Source organism: Nicotiana tomentosiformis, chromosome 12 (genome assembly GCF_000390325.3).
Source record: "Nicotiana tomentosiformis chromosome 12, ASM39032v3, whole genome shotgun sequence".
In the NCBI taxonomy this organism is placed as follows: Eukaryota; Viridiplantae; Streptophyta; class Magnoliopsida; order Solanales; family Solanaceae; genus Nicotiana; species Nicotiana tomentosiformis.
Genome location: NC_090823.1, coordinates 72,672,161 through 72,698,975, shown reverse-complemented (window position 1 = coordinate 72,698,975; position 26,815 = coordinate 72,672,161). Strand labels below are relative to the sequence as shown.

General features: G+C 37.7%; 3 protein-coding genes across 3 annotated transcripts; 2 read left to right on the top strand and 1 right to left on the bottom strand.

Moving 5' to 3' along the window:
* The first annotated feature begins 3,579 nt into the window (after positions 1–3,579).
* On the top strand, positions 3,580–5,480 carry LOC104108476 (AAA-ATPase At3g50940-like). The gene is made up of 2 exons (XM_009617516.4): positions 3,580–4,796; positions 4,896–5,480. The coding sequence occupies exons 1-2, from the start codon at positions 3,819–3,821 to the stop codon at positions 5,382–5,384; spliced, it is 1,467 nt and encodes a 488-aa protein (XP_009615811.1). The 5' UTR covers positions 3,580–3,818; the 3' UTR covers positions 5,385–5,480.
* Positions 5,481–6,083: 603 nt separating this feature from the next.
* Positions 6,084–10,638, bottom strand: LOC104108478 (U-box domain-containing protein 45). Its single transcript, XM_009617517.4, has 6 exons — positions 10,466–10,638; positions 9,839–9,933; positions 9,470–9,655; positions 9,153–9,260; positions 7,764–8,938; positions 6,084–7,095 (listed from the first exon to the last, which is right to left on the bottom strand). Exons 2-6 carry the CDS (start codon positions 9,896–9,898, stop codon positions 6,309–6,311), a joined length of 2,316 nt encoding a protein of 771 aa, XP_009615812.1. The 5' UTR covers positions 9,899–9,933; positions 10,466–10,638; the 3' UTR covers positions 6,084–6,308.
* Positions 10,639–25,620: 14,982 nt separating this feature from the next.
* Positions 25,621–26,136, top strand: LOC138902859 (uncharacterized). The gene is made up of 2 exons (XM_070190760.1): positions 25,621–25,728; positions 25,825–26,136. The coding sequence occupies exons 1-2, from the start codon at positions 25,621–25,623 to the stop codon at positions 26,134–26,136; spliced, it is 420 nt and encodes a 139-aa protein (XP_070046861.1).
* The last annotated feature ends 679 nt before the right edge of the window (positions 26,137–26,815 follow it).

The window sequence follows — 26,815 nt, the reverse complement described above, 5'->3', positions numbered from 1 at the left end:
AGGCCATTGACTGAATTACTCAAGAAGAATGCTTTCGGATGGAATGAGGAAATAGAGAAAGCATTTGTAGCACTCAAGGATGATATGACCAATACACTTGTACTAGCATTACCAGATTACTCTCAAGAATTTGTGATAAAAGCTGATGCTAGCCACTCTGGACTAGGTGTTGTGCTCATGAAAAATGGAAGACCAATTGCCTACTTTAGCAAGGTCCTAGCTCAAAGACACATGGACAAATCTATATATGAGAAGGAGTACATGGCTTTGCTTAATGTTGTTGACAAGTGGAGGCATTACTTACAATATAAATATTTTGTTATAATAATAGACTACCACAGTTTGAAGTATTTGCTGGAGAAAAAGGTAACTTATGTCATTCGACAGAAAGGGCTTGCTAAACTACTTGGTCTGGACTATGAAGTTCAGTATAAAAACGGAGCAAAGAATAGAGTAGCAGATCCACTCTCTAGGCAATATGAGAGTTTTTCCCTCACCCCAAATTTATTGCACAGTGCTCACTTACAAGCTATTAGTATGGCAGTGCCAATATGGATACAAGAAGAAAGGGAAAGATTTATGTCGGAGAAACGGGAGGACTAAGACAACAACTTATTCAAATCTTTCATTACTCACCGGTGGAAAGTCATTTTGGTCAACTAGGGACTTTGAAGACTCTCTCAAGTGTTTTACTGGCCTAACATGAAGCAGATAGTAGTGCAACATGTGGTTGTGTGTGTTTTGTGTCAGAGAAATAAAGAGGAAAATATAGCCTATCCGGGGCTAATCTCTACCAATTCCTGATCAGGCATAGAGACATATTAACAATGGACTTTATTGAGGGGTTACCAAAATCCAAGGGCAAAGAAGTAATCTTTGTACTGGTGGATAGAATGACCAAATTTGCTCATTTTATAGCTTTAGCTCACCCTTTCACTGCAGCTAATGTGGCTGACAAATTATGGAAGAAGGTTTATACCTTGCATGGGACTCCTGAAACCATTGTCTCTGATAGAAACAAAACTTTTCTGAGCAATTTTTGGCATACATTATTTAATCTATTAGGGACTTAACTACTTTATAGTTCAGCTTATCATCCTCAGACTAATGGGTAAACGGAGAGGGTGAACAAATGCATTGAGACCTACTTGAGGTGTATAACTGCTAGCAGGTCTAACCAGTGGAAGTAGTGGCTGCATTTAGCAAAATGGTGGTACAGTACAAACTTCCATTTCAGCTAGCAATGTACCCCAATTGAAGCTCTGTATGGTTTCTCATCTCCCCTATTATCTATGGGACCTCTGATGGACAATATAGTGCCTGCAGCTGAAGATGTGATCATGAAGAAGCAACAAATGCAGCAGTTGTTGCATGATAATTTACATTAAGGCACAGGAAATGATGAAATTGTATGCTGATCAAAGGAGGCCTGAGAGGAAATTCCAGGTGGTAGATATGGTATACCTGAAGTTACAACCATATAGACAGACATCACTTGCTTTAAGGGAGAATCTAAAGCTTAGCTCCAAATATTATGGTCCTTATCAAGTCATTCAAAGAATTGGCAAGGTTGCTTACCAGTCAGAATTACCTTCATAATCCAAAATACACCATGTGTTTCATGTTTCCTTACTAAAGAAAAAGGTAGGTACTAGGGTGGGTGGTACAGACAACTTTGCCCTGTACCAATATAGAGGGCCAATTCTTGGTTAAGCTAATCGCAATTCTGTAACGACAAATGGTTCGCAAGGAAAATATAGCAGCTATGACAGTATTAGCTCAGTGGTCCAATTTTCCTCCTGAAGATGCAACCAGGGAAGACTATGATTTTATTAAAGCCAAGTTTCCAGATTTTGATCCTTGAGGACAAGGATGGTTTGAAGCGGGCTAGTATGTCATGAGTTGAAGCCTAAATTGTAGTTACTGAGACTCGAACCCCAGAAGGGTTAACAGAGGCATCATTATCATTAAATGGATGGGTAAGATTAAGCTAGAATAAATAAGCATGAAGGGTTCAGATTTCGCCAGGCGCCAGCTGGCACTTTCAATTCTGTTGCAAAACTAACCAACTGAGACAGAGGGATCATTCACAAAAATTTTGGTATCTTCTTCTTGACAATTGACAAGAGTGGTTGCTCTAGTGGTGAGCACCCTCCACTTCCAACCAAGAGGTTGTGAGTTCGAGCCCCAAGAGCAAGATGGGGAGTTCTTGGAGGGAGGGAGCCAAGGGTCTATCGGAAACAACCTCTCTACCCTAGGGTAGGGGTAAGGTCTGCGTACAAACTACCCTCCCCAGACCCTACTAGTGGAATTATACTGGGTTGTTCTTCTTCTTCTTCTTCTTCTTCTTCCCTCACTGTCACACATTCTCTCTTCTTTTTCTGAATTCATCTTTTCTTCTCACCTCTGATCCTTTCTACCTTTTGTTCCTCTGCATATTCTTAGCATACCAATGGAGTCTCAGCTGAAAATTATTTTTCATTTCTGTTACTTTGGTTTCATTTAGATTGTAATTCGAATTTACAATTTGTTTATAAAAAAAAATCCAAAAATCGTCTCAAAATATGTTATTCTCTTTAAATTTGTTTCAGAACGTGACACTTCCGTATTTAATTGTAGCGAAGAATAAAAAAATAAAAAAATAGTTATGAATAAAAAAATAAAAATAAAATATTAAGAAAACCTTAATTTTATAGTTATGAAATTTAATTCATTTTTAACTTGTTTTTCTGCCGGTCACGCTCTTTCAAGAAAGTGTAGATACTCTCTCTGCCACACCACCTCTAAGGGGATAATTAATATACTTTGGTCAACAATAAGGAGGTAAAAAGACGCCCGCAAAATTCAAGTGTGTGACTAAATTTTTGGGACAAGTTTAAGGTGGAACTTATGTATTTTCCCTAAATGAAAAGCACAAATGAGTTATTTTTTTCACTTTTCCCATTAATTCTTGTAAGGACTAATTTGACATTCTTGTAGTTTTTCTTAACAAAAAGAATCAGATATTAGTATTATTAATTTAAAGTTGTTATGATGTATATAAAGGGCCATAATGCTTTAAAATATCAACTCGGATTGTCAGATATCTAACGTCTGTTCATGCAGGGTTAACGAGATGAGCATCAGGTTTTCATTTGTTCACAAAACTTTCCCTTAATTAGTTAGGATAACAGATGCAAAAATTACAGCAGGATCAACTGTAAATAAACATGTTACATCTTTCCAAAGTCGGGTGGGAGGGAGGGGGGGGGGGGGGAGTAGGAAATGGTTAAAGAGTGTATGTCTATAATATGCAAAAGAGTTTTATATTATTAAATCACCTAAAAAATAATTGCATGTGACTGTCTATAATAAGTGAGAATAGTAACATCCCAAAAAAAAAAAGGTAGATTACATGTTAATCCTCATCATCCGTATGTATAAGATAAATCCTTCACTAAAACTACGATATAATGAGTAAGTCAGCAAATATAGACAGGTCATACCGTCTAACTATTCCATGAATAAAATTTCCACTTTATTCTTCTCTTTTGACAAGACCCTTTCCAAGAATTGCTTGAGAACCTTTGTCCATTTACATCTCTGACCTTGTCATGCTCTACTTGTACAACAAGCTTTTGTGTCCTTCAGACTCAGTCATTTGCCTCTGAACCTAATCTTCAAAAAGCTTCACCTGAAAGTTTGCAAGTTCTATAGTTGCTATAAAAGTCTCTTCTCTGGCAAACTACCTTGAGGAATTCAAACATATTACCCCCTTTTCGTCCTTTTGCCTAAAACTCTATAAATCTGCTTAATCCTAAACATTCAATATTGTAATCATGTTTTCTCTTTCAAAAATGCCTTCAACAACATCAGTGCTATCAGCATATACTACTTTGACTGCTTCAGCAGTTCTAGTTAGAACTTTAGTCTCTGAAGTTCAGAACATGACAAACCAACTCTTACCCAAAAATCTCCAAGAGAAAATCTTGTCAAAAGTTGGAATCTTAATGGGAAATCTCTCTTCCCAAATGACACTCATCATTGAGGAAAACACTGGTTTCACTCCAAATGAAGTCTTTGAAGCTTCTAACATATACTTAGGCACTATAGTGTACCCTTCAGTTCAAAGGGTCAAAATTTCCAAGGCAGAGAAAGAAAAGAAGTTCTCAGTCACCATAAGCAAAGATGAGAAAATCATTGACACATTTGAAGGAGTGGAACTCATTTGGGAGCTAAAAATTGTGGAAACTCACAAGGCTAATTGTGATGATGGCTACTTCTCTTCAGAAAAAGTGGAACAAAAATGGTTTGAACTTAGTTTCCTCAAGAATCACAAGGAAATGGTGTTGGACACTTATTTGCCATTTGTTCTTGAAAAATCAAAAGCCATAAAAGAAGAAAACAAGGTGATAACACTCTCCCCACTTGGAAGCTATGGTGAAAGTGTCAATCTTCATCATCCATCAACTTTTGATACACTAGCAATGGATCCTGAACTCAAGCAAAAACTGATGGATGATTTAAACAGATTTGTTATGAGAAAAGATTATTATAGAAGAGTTGGCAAGGCCTGGAAAAGAGGATATTTGTTGTATGGACCTCCAGGGACAGGCAAATCTAGCTTGATTGCAGCCATTGCTAATTATCTGAAATTTGATATATATGATATGGAACTCTCTAGCTTGCAAGCCAACTCCGATTTCAGAAGACTGCTAGTCTCTGCCAAGAATAGATCCATTCTTGTCATTGAGGACATTGATTGCACCATTGAGTTAGAGAACAGAGATGGTGGCGCGCACCAAAGTGAAAGTCAGGTGCCTAAATAGTCATATTATTCAATCCGTTCCATTTTATATGACACTTTAATCTGAATTAATTTTAGGGGTTAACAGACTTTTTGTTTTGATGGACAGGTTACACTTTCAGGGTTGCTGAACTTCATTGATGGGCTATGGTCAAGTTGTGGAGATGAAAGAATAATTGTGTTCACAACTAACTATAAAGAAAGACTAGACCCTGCATTATTAAGGCCAGGAAGAATGGACATGCACATTGAAATGTCCTATTGCACTCCTAGCGGATTCAAGATTCTAGCTTCCAACTACCTTGGCCTAAAAAATCACTGCAAGTTTCGCGAAATCGAAGAGCTTATAACTGAACTGAATGTGACCGCAGCAGAGATTGCACAAGAGCTAATGATAAGTGATGAAGCAGACATTGCACTTGATGGACTAATTAAATTCCTTAACAAGAAAAAAGAGGAGAAAATTGTGGTACAAAATGCACTTGATGAGAAAGAAGATGAAATTGAGGAAATAAACAAGCAAGTAGAAACCAAAGAGATTAAGAAACGTAAGGGGAATTCAAGGAGGGGAGGAAGAACCAGGCGCAAAATTTTCTAGTTTGTGTGTACAATTAACTAGAAAATTTCTTATGCCTTGTATTTTTGCATTCTCATACTCTTTCCTGATATGTTCAATAAACTTTTCGACATGTAACTAGTGTTGAATATTATAGTAATTTAGGTACTGAAAAAGTTAAAATGAAAGGAAAAGGTATAACGAAACTGCAACTTAGTGTTATATCAAAGTTGCCAACAGCTAGTTCGAATAATTGTGATGGACAGAAATTTCAGATATTACTATGACGTTCAAACATGATTGTGTAGTTTCCTATAATGACCTTTTACTTCCTAGTACGTAATAGATTATATATCCATATTAAGATAGAAACGCGTCTAATTCGAAAAATGATGTACCTCCGGAATTTGCAGAGCTTCTTGTGTATTGATATCACCATCTTTCTCCATATCATTAACTAAAATGTTGATCTCATTATTGCCTAATCTAGTGCAACCACCCATCAAAGTCTTCGTTAATCACCGGAAGTGTGCAAATCAACTTGTACACACCTCAACTATTTTCACCGGATGCCTCTAACCAGTTTTCACCTAACCAGTTTTCACCGGATACCTGCTACCTCTAACCAGCATAGGTATGAGATAACTCTCTATATAATTTGGTATCCCAGTCTCCTCCATTTTGGACTGTATAAAGATGAACTACATTCATCCAAGAAAGAAAAGCTAGTAGCTACATATATCTCAAGAAATAACAGCTTATATTCACATCCAATGGCTGCTTTTTCACTGTGAAGGATGGAGCTAAAGCATTAATTTATGGACCCCTATTGGCTATGGATGCTAATCCTAGAGTGCCAGACCTGTACATCTCTTCCACCAAAAAAGTAAATTTGCCCTTTGGGACAGGACAGAAAATGAGAAAGGGAGAGATTAGAAATTTACATACTGGTGAAATGAGAAGTACTTAACACTGGTACACAGAAAAACTCTTGTTCTTCCACAAAAAACTCCAAGCCTTCCCCAATTTTTTCCGCGAGGTTGACTTGCATAATGGCTTTGAATCTTCAGGAGGCACCGCCAACATCTCGCTCTTTTCAATCCGCGGCTGAGTTTGAACCAGTGAGGGTTCCCTCTGTCTCTGCTCGCGAAACAACATCAAAAGCTTTTGAGCTTTCTGCTTTCCTCTCATAGTCCCATTTACAGATATTGACACCAACGAAGGTATCACTCCTTCTTGAAGGACCATTTGGCTACATTTCTCATTTCCATTGCATAATATCAGCAGACAAGCTGCAGCTTGCTCCTGTTCTAAAGGCTCCCCAATGTCTAAAACAGTTGCTAGCCTACTGATAAGGCCCGGAGATGACATGATTTCTTCCTTTGCAGATTTACTTAAGCTTAGGTTTATAAGAACAGCTATGCATTTTTCTGTCGTATGGTCATCCGTATACGACATAAGGGTTTTCAGGCCATCCAGAATGCCAGCTGCCAGGAGGTGGGGTATATTTGTTTGATTAGTCGAGAGATTAAAAAGTGCATGGAGGGCATCCAGCTTACAATGAGTATCAGTCTCATGCTGAAGGACTCCGATCAAGAATGGAATGGCTTCACAAGAACCAATAACGGGCTTGGCTTCCTCGAGACAGGAAAGATTCAGGTAAAGGGCAGTTGCTGCAATTGTTGCACTACAAGTAGCAACCATTCTTCCCAGCAATGGAAGTACTCCTGCCGCCAGCATCAATTCCTTGTTCCTGAAGAGCAAGTTGGAAAAATGTCAGAAATGTTGGTTACTTGTTATAAGTGCATGGCAAATTTTTGAGCACCATTCTAATAAAAGCACAAAGATTCTTTTGGAACTAAAAAAGGTAAAGAAGCACTTCACTTAGGAAAAACATGCTGTGGTAATTATTGAAATGGAATATAAATCGCATAGTTAGATGCTTAATGAGGCAGCGGCAAAAGGACATGAAAAGAAGTCATGCTAAGCAGATCCAATTTAAGATATCAAGAAATACATATAATCATGTGCTTGTTAACCTGTTCTTTTATTTACTTTCGGATAAGTTCAAGTACCTGTTAACCTAATTCTGACTACTTTACATGATTTTCATTCGACAAAATCAAGATTGTAGCTGTCTGAAATCAACCTGTGCTACACATGAGCAAAATGAAATTGGAAATGAATGACTGTGAAATTTTCTCCAGGAAGATGCAGTAATTTGTGGACCAATGAAAGATATCAAGAAATTCAAAGCTATTTGACTTATGGGATGCCAATGCAAGCAGTTCATCAGAAAGGCATATATTATTTGACAGCTGGACAGAATCAGTACTATCTATCTTCCTTAGTTAGAGGTCCTTAGGAAAAACTGATCTGCGATTCTACTACCATAATATAATAACCCACAAGAGAACACACCTGTTATTATTCACACCAAGGTTGAAGAGGGCCATGGTTCCGATTTCTTGAGCAATCTCATTCCTGGTTTGTACAGCACACTCCAAAAATCCTAGTAATGCTTCGATAAAGCCATTTGCTCCCATATAAATCCTGATTTCTTCATCATCCTTCAGCAGATGCCTGATCTGTTCTACCACTCTGCATTTTTTCCTGAAATCTTCCCCTTTATTTAAGATCGCTAAGAAGTCGTCATATCTTTCGAAAGAATTGACTTGAAGCTCATCTTCCTGCATGGGTTCATCTACTTCATTTCCTTCGGCCTCTTCAATAATACTGCTATCTTCCAAAGGAACCACCTTGACGCCTTTGAATTTGCAAGATGCAATACTACCCGTAGATTTGGAATTCGTGGACTCACTTTCAGATAAAGCCAGTCTCCAGTAGTTGAGATCAAGGGACTCTGGTGGGCCATCTGGAATAGGAAGCCCGTTCTGTTCGCACCAACTAGCAACCAGACCCTTCACACAATAATTAGGAGTTAAACCAAGATGAGGGAGCTCCTGCTGAGTCTTTGGGCAAGTGTTATGCCCATCACTGAACCACTTCTCAATGCAAATCCTTTCATATGTTTGCCCAGAAGCAATTATCACAGGGTCATACATTAACTGTAACGATATTGGACACCTCAACTCTTCAGGAGGAAGAGGCATCTGATCTGACCTCCTAAAGTTTGGTTTAAAATTAAAAGAACTAAGCTTAGAGAATTGTCGGTCAAAGGCATGAATAATATTGCCTCCGGGTCCAATACCATCCTCGAAGGATCCCTGAACTGTGGGTGAACAAGGTGTTGAACCCTGTGAATCATTGTCATCTGATAATTCAGATCTAAACAGCTTTGAATATTTTCGTATCAGATGCAAAAGATAAGCAACAATTGACTCTTTCCTTTTATCCTCTTCTGCCCTGGCTCGTTCAACGAGCTTTTTCAGAGCCCTTCTTTCTCTAAGTGCAGCTCTTGAAGAAGTTATACCAAGTCTTGAGGCAGCTTGGTGAAATGACTCGAGTTCATTGTTGTCATTACCATTGAATTTTCTTCCTTGCTGAAGCAATGTAATTATGTCATCACCCACTTGCTTCTCCAACGGATTAAGTGAGAACTCAATCCCCTCAAGTTCATTTAGAACTTCAGATATCTGAGGTTACCATCAGAATCAAACTGTGAGTAAATGATTTATGAGTACATATTCATTTTGTCAAATTAACCAATGGCACTAACACAAACTCATATCCTCCTCCTAACAAAACAAAAGAAAAAAGAATCCACCATTGTATTTGCACAAGAGCCTAAATTTTAATTGAAACAACAACGAATTTACTTGATATACTAAAGAAATAAGAGAACATTACCTGACCGCCAATACTTTGTGGTACTATATCTTCAACACGCTTTAGACTATCTTCAAGAGCACATCTTGCTCTCTCAAACTTTAGAACTATAGAGTCCCCTGTTATAGCCTGAAAACATAAATATAAATTGTGAAAAAGAAAAGGTTAGGGGTAGGGGGAAGGGACCCGTGAAGAAGAATGTAGTCATTAAGCAAGAATTGGGAGCAGCTCTTTTTACTACTTCTGCTTGGTAAAAAACGTACTGCATGAGCAAATAAATTATAGTTATATCTTAGAACTAGCAATTTTCATTTGTACACATTTACAGCAATGATTACCAGGTAAAGTTTACTGCATTCAGCACAATGCTGAAGAATATTCTTTGTCTTCTCAAGGGCTATGTGCAAAGCACATAATGCTTGAATACCAGATGTGCTTCTAGGTCGGGCAGCTTCTAGTTCAGGAAATATTCCCAGCACTTTGGCGTATATAGCCGATAAGCTCTTGCACATTCCTCCATGTAACTACAATTCACACAAGCAACTTTATTGAGAAAACCATAGAATCATCCAACTTAGAATGAAATCAAAGCTAATCACCACTCACTCTGCAAAGTGTTTTCATTTCAAAAACCAAATTGAAGAATTTGCCTAGTTGTAGCTCTACATAGATCCAATAAACAACAATAAACCTGCCCACTTGCATACCTTAGGCTCTCCAATAGATAACAAGTTTTCCTCAACCTCAGCATTCTCCATCATCAACATCGAATATCGAATAGAATATAAACTCTCTCAATCACCTGTATGTAACAACAATTTCACCAACAATGAGATTATCACAAGAACAATAATAAATAAGACGATCAGCAAATATGTTTATTTCATCAAAAAAGAAAAAGTGCAAACACCAGATTTGCAATAAGAGAGATGAAAGCCAGGTCAACAAAATGTCAAAGTAGAACCAGGGAAACAAGAATGACTTGTGGTTCAAACAATTTGTAAAACCATCAATTAAATTAATATTCCTAATCAAATTAAAGAAGAAAAAAAGTTTTAAAAAGGAAACATATATATAGAATTTAAATTTGCAAATGAAGAAACAAAGCTTTCAATAAATAGCAAGCTAATCTTCAATCTCTAATAAACCTAACAACACAATGAAGCTGGATTCAATTCCTTTCAGAACTTCATCAATAATAACTATCAATATGTATGATTGGAAATACAACAGAAAATGAAATCTTTTTCTTATATGCATTAAAGTATACTTTTAAAAGAAAAGAAAACAAAAACTCAAAAGAGTTTATATAAGAAAAATTTGATGCAACTTACAAGATTAGGAAAAGAAATAAAAGAAGAGCAACCAAGGAGGCTTCATCAAATGCTCTGCCGAATCAAGAATTCAACAATACATTTGACGATTTTGATCACAAAACTTTAACAAAATTTTTGTTGAGAAAGAAAGCAATCTTGAGATAGAGATGGAGAAAAAGAGAGAGAGAGAGAGAGGGAGAGAGAGAGAGAGAGAGGAAACAGCTTTTTATTAATAATGAGAAAAAATAAAACAGCGGAGGTGAGAATGAGTAGAAATGAATGAATGCATGTGACCAAGTACTACTTTACTTTATTTTACTTTTATATTTATATATATGATATGATTACTCTTATTTCTTTTTATTTAAAATTTGAAGAGACCGAACTCCTCACACAAAATTAGATAGATTGATGTTTATGCACAAGGGTAGATCTATAGAGGCAGAAAGGGTTTTTCTTATTATTCTTTTTGGTAAAAATTCTGATTCCATGACCACGTAATTCGTTTAAGGACATAAAATACAAGTTTAAGTAAAAAAAAAAAAAGGAATGGTTAGGAATATTTGAAATAGTATTAAATTCTAAGGTGCGTAATTTATACTATTTACCTACTTGCAAAGTGGATCTTAATAAGAGAAATTATTTAATGAGTTATTTATGGAACAAAAAAATAGCAAAATAGAAAAAAGAAATTAAAAATTGAAGGGGAAAATAAATTACACGAGGATGTTGTCTCCCCGACTCACCGGGTGGACATTGCCGACCTCCGAGTATGTCGGTAAGCACACCTGTCAATAGTTGTTCTCCTGATTTACCATTTTACCCCTGCTTCATTATTTAAATTATGATCGGAATTTTACAAGTCATGAATTTTATATTTCTTCCTTCGTTTTCTATGTTAGGTATATGGGTGTTTAACGGGAGGGCTAGGACGGATTGTACGCAAAAAAAAACCAGCCCGTCCGTTTAACGTTCCGGACTGGTTAGCGGGCTGAATTAGCGGGTTGTTAGCGGATTGTATATTTTCGAGTTTTTTTGGGCCCGTCCGGGTTCGGGCTTAACGGGTCCGGACCGGGCCTACTATTTTTCTTTTTTTAAAGTAAATTTTATTTTTCTTATTCAATGTTATTGATACTTAAGTATTTGCAAACTTTTAAGGCTTAGAATTAAACTTTGAAGTTTAAAGTTTTAAATTTGAAATTTGAATTTTAAAATTTTAAAATTGAAATTTGAAAGTAAGTGGCTAAAAAAAATTATTTAATAAGACCAATAGGCAATATGTAAAGATCAAGTTCCGAAGGCTTTCATTTGATATTTTTATTGAATAATATATAATACTTCAAATTAATTTGCAAGTTCTTTTTCGATTTTTTTTATTTTTGAACTTGGAAATTAAAAGTTTACAACAATTATAAAAAATAAGAAATAGTACATCACATGTTTTGCATCATTTTTGTAAGTTCATCCATGTCAAATGAGGTTCTTGATTTCCGCCATTAGTTGAATCGGAACCATAAACCATTATATCTCCAATTTCTTGGTCATCCGCTTCATCTACCTCGTCACGCCCTTGATTTCGCCGTTCTGATCTTATCCAATCTCTGAAGCACACTAGAATTTCCAAAGCGTTGCTGCCCAATGAATGACGGGTATTTTCTAGTTGTTGCCTTACTTGGCTAAATGCGCTCTCTGATGCGACTGTTGAAATCAGCACATTTAGCACATCTCGAGCCATTGCCGAAAGAACAGGAAATTGATTTCGTTGCTCCTCCACCAACCCAGCAATAGAAATTCCTTTGTGCGGAGCTCTGCTGACTTTTGCAAGTAGAATTGGACTTCATCAATATTCCTGCTACTGGTTTGTTGATGCTCTCCTAGTGTAGACCAAATCAAATAATCTTCAATACCATCATTATCATCCAAAGCACCGGTCCCAGATGTTGAAACTGAACTTGAAGGAATATTTGCATCTACAGCAAATGAAGCATCAACAATGTTAGCATAATAATTATATAAAGTTTGTAAATGTTTGTGTAGATCATAAATACAAGTGTCAATATCAAGAGTTTCAGTTGGTCAAATATCCATATAAGAATATAAAGCACTGATTAATTGGCGGCAAGTGGCCATTTTGATAGAAGGGTTTAAAATAGCACCAATTAGGTAGATAGGGGGAATTGGGTAGAAATATTTTTTAAGCTTATCTAGCATAGATTCAACAACATAAGTATATCATTCCTTCTTCTTCAAATTATGTAGTAAAAGAGAAATTTCAGCAATATGAACTAAACCATTTGCAATAGTAGGATAATAAGCTCCAGAAAACTCAAGTGTAGCCACATAAAATTTTTGTAAATTTTTTACAACATGTTCAATGACATCCCAAGTTCTAGATGTTAATAAACGGTTAGGATCGGTACAATGAGAATTAGCAACTTCAGTTATAGGCATTCTATATTTATAACAATATTTTAAGAATAAATAAGTATAATTCCACCTAGTAACTATTTCTTTAGGTATGAGTCTTGGTTTTAGTCCATAGTGTACACATTTTTCCTTAAATGCATTTAATCTAGCACTTCTATTATTTTCTTGAATTATACCAACAGCTCTTCTAACTAAAGTGATATCATCTCTAAATAATTCAAGGCCACTTTTCACAATCAAGTTATAAATATGATATGCACATCCAACATGAAATATTTCATGAAGTGGTGGGTGTAGATGCAATTTTAATATTGTAATAACATCATTGTTGTTAGAAGCATTATCAAATGACATACACAAAAAATTTTCTGCAAGATTATAAAATATAGCAACTTCATGGATAGTATTACTTATAAATGCCACCAGTATGACTTTGATCTTCATCATATTTAAAAGCAATAATATGTGTAAAGCTACTAGAAGAACCAACACCACCTCTTGATCTTTTGGAAGTTTTCTTACTACCACCTCTACTAGTGCACGCTTTTTTGGCTGCTCTAAATATATTCATTATGTAAATTAAATTAATAATTCTAAATAATAAAATAAGTGTACACCAAAGAAGACAAAGAGATGGAACGAGTGTGGATTCCGGATGCCGCACTAAATTTGATATAAAAAATCAAACTTCAATTGATAGACCGATACTTGATAGTTGATACTTGATACCACACTTCACTTGAATACTTGATATTTGATAATAATAATTTTGTAATGGCTAAACTAAATATTTGATGAAACTTGAAATAATAAGTAATTGAGAATTTAAGAACAATAATCAATATTATCAAGAGAGAATTGAGAGAGAATTAGAGTAGTAAGAGAGTGAATTGTGAGGAAAAATGAAGAAGAAGGGAGGCTATTTATAGTTTTTAAAAGGCTAAATTATAATTTATCAAATATTAGGGGTGAATGAGCTATTTTCTTAAGGGGTAGGCCGAAATAGCCATTTCTGCAAAAAAGGGTCGTTGGCCAACGGTCATTTTTGAATTTGCCCGCTGGCAACGGTCCAGAAAATTTTTAAAAAAAAATATTTGTAACGAAAATCGGGCTGGACCGGGCTGTGGCCCGTTAAAAATCCGTTAACGGGTTACCGGGCTAAGCGGGTTCCGGTGCACCGGTATTCAAAAACTTTTCGTCTAAAACTCGCTCCCCACCCAACCCGTCCCAGTCCGCCCCAAACGCTACAGTACCGGGCTGAACCGGGTTGTAAACGGGCCAGCCCGGCCCGATTAACAGGTATAGTTAGGTACCGTTCTAATTGGGTTAAATCTATTAATGGAAACTCTTTCCTTATTTCCATTTATAGAAAATTTCCCAGTTGGTAATATCAGCTCCATATTTGAAAAACTCGAAAAATCAAACCAAATCGAAAATCGATCAAAAAATGATACTTTTTTGGTTTGATTTGCTTTTAGTTTTGAATTTTAAAAACCAATCAAATTTGGTTTGGCTTTTTGGTTTTAATCAAAAAATAACCGGAAAAAAATCACACCAACCCGACTATAGAAGTAGTTACTTAAAATTTATTATTATTATTATTATTATTATTATTATTATTATTATTATTATTATTATTATTATTATTATTATTATTATATATATATATATATATATATATATATATTTTATACAAAGTTTCTAAAACTTTATGGTACATGTTAATCGTTTGCACTTTTAGTCTAGTTATTTGCAATTATAATAATCGAGTTCTTTACTTTTATATTCTAATTTGATTGGTAGTTTTCTTTTGCTAAATACAAGAATCAATTTCATGTTATAAATAATCTATTTCTAATTGAATCCTTAAATTATTCATTACTATTTGATTCAATTATCATTAATATATCTTGGTAAATGATAGATTTCTCGAAGAGTAGTTGATTTGATAGTGTTAAGTTGAAAATTTAATCGTTGAAATATGTGCTTGGTAGTGTATGTCTCTTAAAAAACCCCGATAAATAATCGAAAAAATTAAAAAATCGATAAATACCGACATGAACCGAATCGATAAAAAATCAACTTAATTAGTTTAGTTTAGTTCCAATATTTAAAACTTATTTGGTTTGGTTTCTTTTTTGAAAAAAAACTTATCCAAACCGAACCTCGAACATCCCTGTATATGGTGAAATATGATCTGACACGTGGACGTCTAAAGAGAGGACACGTGGAACCCAAGACAGGAATGACCGAAGACTGAACGCAGCCATTTCGCTTGTCACCGAAAAGGATAACGTTCATAAAGGTGTGTTAAATACTCTGCGCCCGGTAGCATTTAATAGGGAATATTCTGCAGCATTAAGAGCGACGGTCCATTACAGAGAATTTGACATTTATATTCACCGCTACGTCTTCAACAATGACCTTCATAATTGATATTAAAAGAGGACATGATCCTAGGACTTCCTTCCCTAGACATAGCTATAAATAGTGAGCTCAGTTATCATTGTAAATAAGACGAATTTTCTGGCTAAACCTACATTCTATTCTATGCAAAGCTTTATACAATTTTACTTTCTTGATTTTTGATCTCATCATCGCTGTGCCCGGAAACACTGTTCCAGAAATTGTCGTCTCTGTTGTTTTTATCTATAATTCAAGGCTAAGTATTATATATTTCTTCAATTATTATATTATTTCAAGATCAAATTAATTCACTTTTCTACAAATCACGTATAAATTCGACTGTACCGTTTTACGAATAAACAATTCCTAATTGGGATAGATGAATGAGCAATTAGACGTTCTAGAGAAAGCAAAATAGGAAGGGAAAAAGGGCTTTCACTATTCTAATACTTCATTCTTTTTTAATTGTATACCCTTTTTATGCTTCATTTTACACTTAAAGAACTATGCTTTGAATAGATTTGCTCACTAAATAAACTTTGTGTTCAAGATTGTAATTTCTTTTTGTCAAACCGGTATTAGTAGTACTCACTTTGCACACGCTAGTAAAGACATTTATCCTATTAAAATGACAAAGGTAATTAATTTTGCACATTCAAATGGCAAACATAGTAGAGATGCACAAAATATAAATTTGGATGGTCTTCTTATAATTAACCGTAAAATGCTACTATCTTTTTTATCTAAACAGTTAAATGCTATGATCTCATAAATTCTGATAAGATTACAAACATTATTTTCTTTTATGATGCATAAATATGAAGTTTAACAGCGAATGTTAAAAAAATGTTACAATACAATGACTAAAATTTGATTGTATCACTTTTCACTTACTATTCTATATGACAGAAATGATAATACAAAAAGTTACTAGTGAAATTAAACAAAATTAGAGAAATGTTTTTCTTAGATTGGATAGTTTGAAAATAATGTTCAATGTTATCTGATGTTTTCATTTATATTATTGTTTAAAGTAATATTTAAGAATGCCACATTTCCCTTACTTGAAACTCGACCCTCTCCCGACTTTATCATTCCTCAAGAAGACAAAAATATATACGTACTCAGGTTCCACAATATATACTCCAATTTTATACGTCAAGTTGTCAAAGTGCGTTGCCTTTTTTGTACTTATATTTCAAAGATTCAAACAAAGACTACGTATTATTTTTCTTTTTAATGGATAAAAGTATGTGGACGACGAGTCAAATTTCAACAAGCAAAAGAGACAAACAAGTGTGCTATATAGTACTCACTCTATTTTAATTTAGTTGACACATTTTTTTTATTAGTCCATTTCAAAATAACTGACACATTTCTACAATTGAAAATAATTGAACTTTAAATTCTTTATTTTATCTATTTTTCCTTTAATGAGAATTTTTTTTTTATAATCACACAAATGTAATGGCCCCACAAAGCCTCCCAAATTAGGAGAATCTATAATGTTTTCACACTTTCTCTCCAGCGTGACTCGAACCCAAAGCCTAACGGTTGTGGTGGAGATGATTTTACCAACTGAGCAAGCCTCACTTGCAAGGTGGTTTGTGGGGGGGGGGGGGGAAGCAATATTGTCATTACAGCGTCTAATTCGGAGCTGCAACAGCGGTTTGTCTCCATACGAGGAGTACGGAAGAACCTAACAAGTTTAAATTGTCAGATCACAGCTAGTCCACGTGGTCATGTTTTTAACCATTCGATTTAAATTTAACAAAATTTCATTTGATCCGCAATTCACGGGGTCTTCTGTATTTTTCCTACGAGCCAAGTGAAAATGTTCTCAAAGTTTAGTAGGAGTAACTAGTAAGTATTCAATAAGTTCGATCCTAGTTACTGTGTTTGAGTTTGAATTTAAATAATTTCGCAATCACTAATTTATGCACAATAGAGTTACTTCTTACCTTTGTAATCTATTTGAATAAATTATGAAAAAATTAAATAGATGTAGTAAGATGTGTGCGCACCCATGTGAAGATGTGCAATCACTAATTTATGCACAATAGAGTTACTTCTTACCTTTGTAATCTATTTGAATAAATTATGAAAAAATTAAATAGATGTAGTAAGATGTGTGCGCACCCATGTGAAGATGTCTCGTAGGAAAACCTAGATATATGTCAATAGGTAATTGGTTTAGCAGCTTAGAACATGGCACATTTCAAATTAATTACTTGCACGTACCATTTATATTTTGTAGAATTACGATACTCGAAAGTTAATTACAAATAAAATATTAAAAAAATTGAATATGCAATGGACTGGACTCATCAGGTGCACCTTCTAACATCTCGAATTCAGTATTGTATGTTAACCTCTATACATCTCACATCCACCCCAATCAGCAATTCAATATAGGATCCCATCTATATGTCTCTCTACTTTGCCATCAATTTGAAATATTTAGGCCATAGCACACGAATCTATAATCGAATCCTTTCTGCTTTGTATTAATTTGTACTCGTATGCATCTAAAGCGCCTTTGCTAAAATGATATAGTTACTAATACCAACATGTAAAGTTTTTTTGAGAAATAAATTGAATCTATGCAGGGAAGTGGAACAACAAAAGAGTTCAAAAGAAAAATCTAAGGGAGATCAGGAGAAGGAAAAGGGAAAAGAGATCAAAAAAGAAATTGAAGGAAGATCCGAAATCAAGGATAAATAAAAGGAGTATCAATCAGAAAACTCAGCACGCATTTGTTTAGCATGAAAGACTAGAAGCCTAGAGGAAAGACTCAGCAATGGATTCGCAATCCAAGACTTGTCAATGATTCATCTTGGAGGATCTGAAAATATCATAAGCATATTAAGAAGAAGAAGGAAGCACAAGGAAGGAGATCTTGTTTAATATATCAATCATGAATCCAATCCTCATATATTGACTAGACTTAAAGGCATCCTTAGGGTCATTCTCTTAGAATAAATCTGCCTAAAAAAGAAAATAATAAATCTCGTCCTTCAAATTAGCTGAAGATATTTTGACCGAAAGATCTCAAGCCAACGGTCAAGAACCACTGCCTATATTGTGATGACCCGATAGGTCATCTTATGTTTTAGAACCTAATTCTGTGCCTTGAAGCCTTAAATACCTCATTTTAGCCTTTCTCAATTTGCGTACGCAGTCCGAGTATTTTTTCGGAAAGCTTTTATGTTAAAATTGAGAAAATATGAATTTTTTGCCTTAAAATCTATTTGAGTTGACTTCGGTCAATGTTTTGAGCAAACGAGCTCGGATTTATATTTTGATGATCCCGACTGGTCCGTATCGTGATTTGAAACTTGGGCGTATGTCCGGAATCGAATTCGGAAGTCCCTAATTCGAGTTATCGCACTTTGTTGAAATTGAAAGTTAAAGGCTTAATGACTTTGAAATGTTTGACCAATGTTTGACTTTTTGGATACCGGATCCATATTTTAGTTCTGGAACCCAGTATAGGTCCAATACTATATTGATGACTTATTTGTCAAATTTGGTGAGAAACGGAGTTGGTTTGACGTGATTCGGACGTTCGGTTGTTAATATAGCAATTCTAAAGTTTCTTGAAATTTCATTTGATTTTGGTACCCGATTCATAGTTCTAGGTGTTATTTTAGCGATTTGATCGCGTAAGCAAGTTCGTATGATGTTTTTAGACTTATGTGCATGTTTGGTTTCGAGCCCCGAGGACTCGGGTGAGTTTCAGATAGGCTAAGGAGTGGTTTGGACTTAGAAAACTCAGCTGGTTCTGCAATTTCTGGTAACTGGTATCTCATCTAGCAATTGCGAGATCAGTATTCGCATTTGCGAACATTCCCCAATCCTGACAGGCTCGCATTTGCGAGCAAATTCTTCGCATTTGCGAAGAGTACCTGGGTTAACATGAGTTCACAATTGCGATCAAGAGGTCGCAATTGCGGGGAGGCCAGAGTTTGCAATTGCGAACAATACTTCGCATTTGCGAAGTGGGGCTGGGGCAGGCTTGGTCGCAAATGCGGAAGATCAATGTTCGCATTTGCGAACAAGTCATCAAAAATGCGATGAAAGTAGAGATGGGAGGACTTTGCTTTTGCGATTGTTTCTTCGCATTTGCGGGCTCGCATTTGCGATTCCTAGGTCGCAAATGCGATATCTGCAACTGATCAAAAGGGGACTTAGACGGGATTTTGGTTCATTCTCTCAAATTTTCAAAACAAGAAACCCTAGAGGCGATTTTTCAAAGAACCTTTCTTCCCCAAATCATTGGTAAGTGATTCTAAACTAGTTTCTTTCAATCTTTCACTACATTTCCTAAGATTTTAACCAAAAATCTTGTGTTTTCATGGTGGAAATTGGGGGTTTTGGGTAGAATTATGCTTTTTTGTAAAATGGGGATTTAGACCTCAAATTGAGGTCGGATTTCAAAACAAATTACATAACCGGGCTCGTGAGTGAATGGGTGTTCATATTTTGTAATTTTTAATCGATTTCGAGACGTGGGCCCGATGAGGCTTTTTGGGGCGATTTTCTAATTTCTTGCTTTAGCTTTGATTTCATTAATTAGATTAGTTTCTTATAGTTGTATTTATGGTATGTAATTGATTTTGGCTAGATTTTGGCCATTCGGAGTCGGATATTCGTGAAAAAGGCATTGTTACCGATTGATTGAGCTTGGTTCGAGGTAAGTGGCTTGCCTAACCTTGTGTGGGGGAAATCCTCTAGGATTTGGTACTATTGTGATATGTGAGCTATTTGTTGTAAAACACGATTTATTTTACTGAGTAGCAACTCATTTTTCCTTTAATTTGAGTTATACCGTTTAAATGAGTATTAGTCTATTTTCATTCTTAATTGAGCTATTCCAATATGTGTAGTTATCCTGTTTAGTCTAATATCGCATGTCTACGTGCTTTAACTGTTTATTTGAACTCTGTGAAGCATGCCTAGTGATTTCCTACTTTTCCTTGTCCTTTATCAATATAACTGTAGAAATCTTGCTGTTAACTGTTGTATTTATTGGTTTGAGCTATGTGTTTACTTTTGAGACTACGAGGCAGTTCCTAGGGAGTTCTTCCCGCACATTTACTTTTGAGACTACGAGGCAGTTCCTCGAGAGTTCTCCCTACACATTTACTTTTGAGACTACGAGGCGTTTCCTTGGGAGTTCTCCCTGCACATTTACTTTTGAAACTACGAGGCGGTTCCTCAGGAGTTCTCCCTGCACATTTACTTTTGAGAATACGAGGCGGTACCTCGGGAGTTCTCCCTGCATATTTTATTTTGAGACTACGAGGCGGTACCTCAGAAGTTCTCCCTGTATATTTAGTTTTGAGATTACGAGGCGGTACCTCGGGAGTTCTCCTTGTATATTTATTTTGGGACTACGAGACGGTATCTCGGGAGATCCCCTGCTGCTTACCCCTGTGTGTTGTACTGTTGCCTTGCTGTGTTTCCTTTTGTTAAATTCTAGTCTCTTATTATACTATATATTCTCCTGTCTTATTTATTATTTACCAGTGGGCCTGACTTGACCTCGTCACTACTCGACCGAGGTTAGGCTTGGCACTTACTGGGTACCATTGTGGTGTGCTCATGCTACTCTTCTGCACATGTTTTCGTGTGCAGATCCAGGTTCATCATACCAACCTCGCTATTAGTTGTGCATTTGCTGTTGTTCCGAAGACTTCAAGGTACATCTGCTCGCGTACGCAGACCTAGGAGTCCCCCTCTATTCTCCCCTACGTCAAACATTTCCTGTATTCCTTTTATTAGACTCTGGTGTATAGAGATGCTATTTTCCTTATGTAGCTTGTGACTTATGATGTTCCGGGTTTTGGGAAGACTGTGTATTTATAGAGTATTGGTTATTGTACATGTCAGGCGGCATTGTTACTAGTTATTCAGTTATCTACTGCTGTTAGTTGCCAAGTTTTACTTTCATTTTGTTATTTTTCGCAATTTATTAGGCTTACCTAGTCGTAGAGACTAGGTGCCGTCACGACGTTATACGAAGGGAGTTTGGATCGTGATAAGTTGGTATCAGAGCTCTAGGTTCAAAGGTGTCGTGAATCACAAGCCAGTTTATTAGAGTCTCGCGGATCGGTACAGAGACGTCTGTACTTATCTTCAGGAGGCTATGGAACTGTTAGGAAAATAAATTATACTTCTTTGATTCCTTGGCGTGCGAAATTTGTTGACATAAAAAATTCTAAACTTCTGTAAAAAAAAGTCTAAACTTCTGTATTCTATTCTTTCTCACCGATGGTGAGGATCTGGTGACCAGGCACCCGCTCCCCCTGCTAGAGCCGCAAGAGGCCGGGGCCGGGACCAGGGTAGAGGCCAAGGACGTCCACGCGGTGCAGCCAGAGCACCCGCGTGAGCTGCGACAGAGGAGCCCCCAGTAGCTCCAGCTGGAGGGCAGGCACCTGAGGTACCTGTTGTTGCACCAGCCCTCCAGGAGACTCTAGCCCAGTTCACGAGCATGTTTAGCACCTTAGCTCAGGCTGGATTGATTCCACTTGCACCTGCCACATCTCAGGTCGGGGGAGGAGCACAGACTCCCGTCGCCGGTACTCTAGAGCAGCGGGTTCAGGTCCACTAGGTTTCGAAGATTTTACCGATGCAGCCAGTAGCTCCAGCTCAGCCCGAGATTAGGGTAGCAGTTTCTGAGGCGGAGCAACTCAAACTTGAGAGGTACAAGAAGTACTACCCTCCTACCTTCAGTGGATTGGCGTCAGAGGATGCCTAGGGTTTTCTGGAGGAGTGTCACCGTATTCTCCGTACTATAGGTGTAGCGGAGTCGAGTGAGGTTTCTTTTACTGCATTCCAGCTTAGAGGAGTAGCCTATCAGTGGTGGCATGCTTATCCATTGATTAGTCCGGCTGAGGCAGTTTACTTACATGGACTCAGTTCTCGGACATGTTCTTGAGAGAGTATGTTCCCCAGAGTCTCAGAGACGCATGGCGCACAGAGTTTGAGCAGTTGCGCTAGGGCGCTATGACTGCATCAGAGTATGCAGTTCACTTCAATGATTTGGCCCGACATGCACCAGCCTTGGTTGCCACAGTTCGAGAGAGGGTTCGTCAGTTTATCAAGGGATTCCACCCCAGTATTAGGCTTAGCATGGCCCGAGAGTTGGAGATGGATATTTCTTACCAGCAGGTTGTGAGTATTGCTAGGAGATTGGAGGGTATGCTTGCTCGGGATAGAAAGGAGAGGGAGGCCAAGAGGTCTCGAGAGTCTAGCACTTACAGTGGTACTCGTGCCCTAGCTGCAGTTTGCCATGGTAGGGGTTATGTGAGTCACCCTGTTCATTCAGCTCTTCCAGCTGCCAGTGGTATTCTGGCCCCATCTAGGCCCTAGGAGCCTTATTATGCACCTCTAGTGTCTAGTGTGCCTCCTGAATGGGGTGCTTTTAGCGGTCAGTCCAGCAGACCTGGCCTGAGCCAGTCACAGCAGCCACGCTCTCTGAGAGCTTGTTTTTAGTGTGGCGACACCCGCCATATGGTGAGGGATTGCCCCACACTTAGGAGGGGTGCACCTCCGCAGACTACTCAGTCACCGCGTGCTCCACCGAGTCCTCAGGCTATGATTCCAGCACCAGCTACTGCCCCACCTGCTCAGCCAGCTTGAGGTGGAGGTCAGGGAGGTCGAGGTCGCCCTAGAGGGGGAGACCAGGCCAAATATTATGCTCTTCCGGCTCGTACAAAAGCAATTGCTTTCGACTTTGTCATTACAGGTATTGTTCCGATCTGTCATAGGGATGCATCAATTTTATTTGATCTAGGCTCCACTTATTACTATGTGTCCTCTTAGTTTGCCTCGTATTTGGGCGTATCTCGTGATTCCTTAAGTTCCCCTGTTTATGTGTCTACTCCTGTGGGAGATTCTCTTGTTGTGGACCGCGTGTATCGGTCGTGTTTGATTGGTCTTAGTGGTTTTGAGATCAGAGTCAATTTATTATTGCTCAGTATGGTAGACTTTGATGTTATCTTAGGCATGGACTGGTTGTCACCCCATTATGCTATTCTTGATTGTCACGCTAAGATCGTGACGCTGGCTATGCCAGGATTACCGCGATTAGAGTGGAGAGGTAACTTAGAGTATACTCCCAGCAGAGTTATTTCATTTCTTAAAGCTCGATGAATGGTTGAGAAGGGGTATGACGCGTATCTAGCTTATGTGAGAGATGTTAGTATTGATACCCCTACAGTTGAGTCAGTCCCAATAGTGAGGGACTTTTCAGATATGTTTCCAGCTGATCTTTCGTGCATGCCACCCGACAAAGATATTGATTTTGGCATTGATTTATTGCCGGGAACTCAGCCCATCTCTATTCCTCTATATCGTATGGCTCCTCCTGAGTTGAAGGAGCAATTATAGGAGTTGCTTGATAAGGGCTTCATTCGGCCCAGTGTGTCACCTTGGGGTGCTCCTGTCTTGTTTGTGAAGAAAAAGGATGGTTCTATGGGTATATGCATTGATTATCGCCAGCTGAACAATGTTACAGTGAAGAACAAGTATCCATTGCCTCGTATTGATGATTTATTTGATCCACTACAGGGTGCCAGAGTGTTTTCCAAGATTGACTTATGTTCAGGCTATCATCAGTTGAAGATTCGGTAGCCAGATATCTCGAAGACTGCTTTTAGGACTCCGTATAGTCACTACGAGTTCCTTGTGATGTCATTTGGACTGACCAATGCCCCAGCAGCTTTTATGCACTTGATGCACAGTGTGTTCCAGCCTATCTTGACTCATTCATCATTGTGTTTATTACGTAGAGGGGTTCTCCACCCTTGCCTCTCCATTGACTAAATTGACGTAGAAGGTGGTTAAGTTCCAATGGCCAGATGCTTGTGAAAGGAGCTTCCAAGAGTTGAAATCAAGATTAACTACGGCACCGGTGTTGACTCTACCATAGGGTACAGATGGATTTGTGGTATATTGCGATTCTTCAAGGATCGGTCTTGGGTGTGTATTAATGCAACATGGCAAGGTGTTATCTTATGCTTCTAGGCAACTCAAGAATCATGAAAAGAACTATCCAACACATGACTTAGAGCTTGCGGCGGTGGTATTTGCATTGAAGATCTGACATTATTATCTGTATGGGGTCCATTTAGATATATTCACGGACCATAAAAGCCTACAATACATTTTCAAACAGAAGGAATTGAATCTGAGGTAGAGGAGATGGCTTGAGTTACTCAAGGATTACGACATCGATATTCTGTATCATCCGGGGAAGGCTAATGTTGTGGCGGATGCTCTTAGCCAGAAATCTATGGGTAGTTTGGCTCACTTGGAGGCATATCAAAGGTTGTTGGCCAAGGAGGTTCATCAGTTGGCTAGTTTGGGAGTTCGTCTTGCGGACTTTAGTAAAGGAGGGGTGATTGTGCAAAATAGGGCCGAATCGTCGCTTGTGGTGGAAGTCATGGAGAAGCAATTCAACGATCCATTATTGGTACAACCGAAGGAGGGGATTCATAAACATAAGACCATGGCCTTTTCTCTTGGTAGGGATGATGGTACCCTAAGGTATCAAGGGCATCTATGTGTTCCAAATGTGGATGGTCTTCGGGAAAAAATCATGACCGAGGCTCATACTTCTAGGTATTCCATGCATCCGGGCTCTACAAAGATGTATCATGATCTTAGGGAAGTCTATTGGTGGAATGACATGAAGTGGAATGTAGCGGACTTTGTGGCAAGATGTTCAAATTGTCAGCAAGTAAAGGCCGAACACCAAAGGCCCGGTAGGTTGGCAGGTTCCGATGTGGAAGTGGGAGATGATCAATATGGACTTTGTGATAGGTCTACCTCGCACTCCTCGCAAATTAGACTCAATTTTGGTGATTGTGGATTGACTCACGAAATCAGCTCACTTTTTACATGTTAAGGCTACCGACATAGCAGAACAACATGCTCAGTTGTATATCAAGGAAATAGTCAGGTTACATGGCACTCTAGTTTCTATTATCTCGGATTGAGGGGCACAATTCACGGCTAATTCTTGGAAGAAATTTCAGCAAGGTTTGGGTACCCAGGTGAATCTTAGTACAACCTTTCACCCACAGACTAATGGGCAGGCAGAGCGGACTATTCAGACGCTTGAGGATATGTTTTTCGTTTGTGTTCTTGACTTCAAAGGTAGCTGGGATGATCATTTGCAGCTCATAGAGTTTGCCTACAACAACAGTTATCATGCCAGTATTCAAATGGCACCGTTCGAGGCTTTATATGGTAGGAGATGTAGATCTCCCATTGGGTGGTTCGAGATTTGGGAAGTGGAGTTGATAGGGCCAGACCTCATGCATTAGGCTATGGAAAAGGTTAAGATCATTAAGGAGCGGTTAGAAACTGCTCAGAGTCGTCAGAAGTCCTATTCCGATGTTTGTCGTAGGGATTTGGAGTTCAAAGAAGACGATTGGGTATTCTTGAAGGTTTCCCCTATAAAGGGTATAATGCGATTCGGTAAGAAAGGGAAATTTAGTGTGAGGTATGTCAAACCGTACAAATCTTTTTAGAGGATTGGTCAGGTGGCTTACAGGCTAGAACTACCTCCAGAAATGTCTTTAGTGCACCCGATGTTCCATGTGTCCGTGTTGAAGAAGATAGTTGGAGATTCGTCACTTATTGTTCCGGTTGAGACCATTGAGGTTAATGAAGAATTGACTTATGAAGAAATTCCAATTTCCATCCTTGATCGAAAAGTCCGAAAGTTGAGGAACAAAGAGATTGCCTTCGTGAAAGTACTATGGCAGAACCAGCAAGTTGAAGAGGCCACATGGGAGGCCGAGGAAGAAATGAAGAAGAAGTACCCTCATTTGTTTGAATAGCCTTGTATTTAGAAAGTTTTTCTATGAAAATGCTAAGATTTACCTTCTATGAATTATGTATCATTTGTACAGTTGAGGTTAAAGGTGTTCCTTTTTGGTAGTATACTACTCGTGAGGCCATAATTGGCATTATTTAAATGTTATGTTGCGTCGTTGGTTCCTGTATATGTTGTTAGGATTGGTTTTGGGATTCTCTAGCAGGTGGATATGCCCAATTACAGGGGAGACCCGGGCGAAATATTTTGAAATTTAGGGAGTTAGTCAAAAATTGAAACTGCTGGTGTGTGTTGTAGAAACTAAGTCACATTGGGCGCTAATGGTGAATTTTGACCCTCATTCGAGAACGAATGATCCTAAGTTGGGGAGGATGCAAGGCCCCGCAAATATTTCACCTAAAACCCGAGGTTTCATAATGCCGGGGTAGACTTACGCGTTGTTGACTGTTCGTACTTTTTGGGTTGAACAGTGCGTTGGGGAGTTCAAGAATTTTTTTAGTAATATAGGGCATTTCTGCGGCCCATTCCGCGGTCGCAAACACCAATCTTAGTATAATTAACAGTGAAACAGAGAGAAGGCAGTCATAATAATCAATAAGTACTTCATAGAAATACAAAGAAAACACCAAGAAAGGATCACATAGTTTCCAATTTAATCTTTCCATCATTTTTAGATTAATAAT

What these genes read in the sequence shown, in the direction of transcription:
- LOC104108476 (XM_009617516.4), top strand. Translation starts at nt 3,819, where the DNA reads ATGTTTTCTCTTTCAAAAATGCCTTCAACAACATCAGTGCTATCAGCA. An exon ending in CGCACCAAAGTGAAAGTCAG is followed by an intron (nt 4,797 to 4,895) that starts GTGCCTAAATAG and finishes TTTGATGGACAG; the next exon opens with GTTACACTTTCAGGGTTGCT.
- LOC104108478 (XM_009617517.4), bottom strand. Translation starts at nt 9,898, where the DNA reads ATGTTGATGATGGAGAATGCTGAGGTTGAGGAAAACTTGTTATCTATT. An exon ending in TATCTATTGGAGAGCCTAAG is followed by an intron (nt 9,656 to 9,838) that starts GTATGCAAGTGG and finishes TGTGAATTGTAG; the next exon opens with TTACATGGAGGAATGTGCAA. An exon ending in CTTGGTGTGAATAATAACAG is followed by an intron (nt 7,096 to 7,763) that starts GTGTGTTCTCTT and finishes CTTGCTCTTCAG; the next exon opens with GAACAAGGAATTGATGCTGG.
- LOC138902859 (XM_070190760.1), top strand. Translation starts at nt 25,621, where the DNA reads ATGGAAAAGGTTAAGATCATTAAGGAGCGGTTAGAAACTGCTCAGAGT. An exon ending in AGTTCAAAGAAGACGATTGG is followed by an intron (nt 25,729 to 25,824) that starts GTATTCTTGAAG and finishes AAATCTTTTTAG; the next exon opens with AGGATTGGTCAGGTGGCTTA.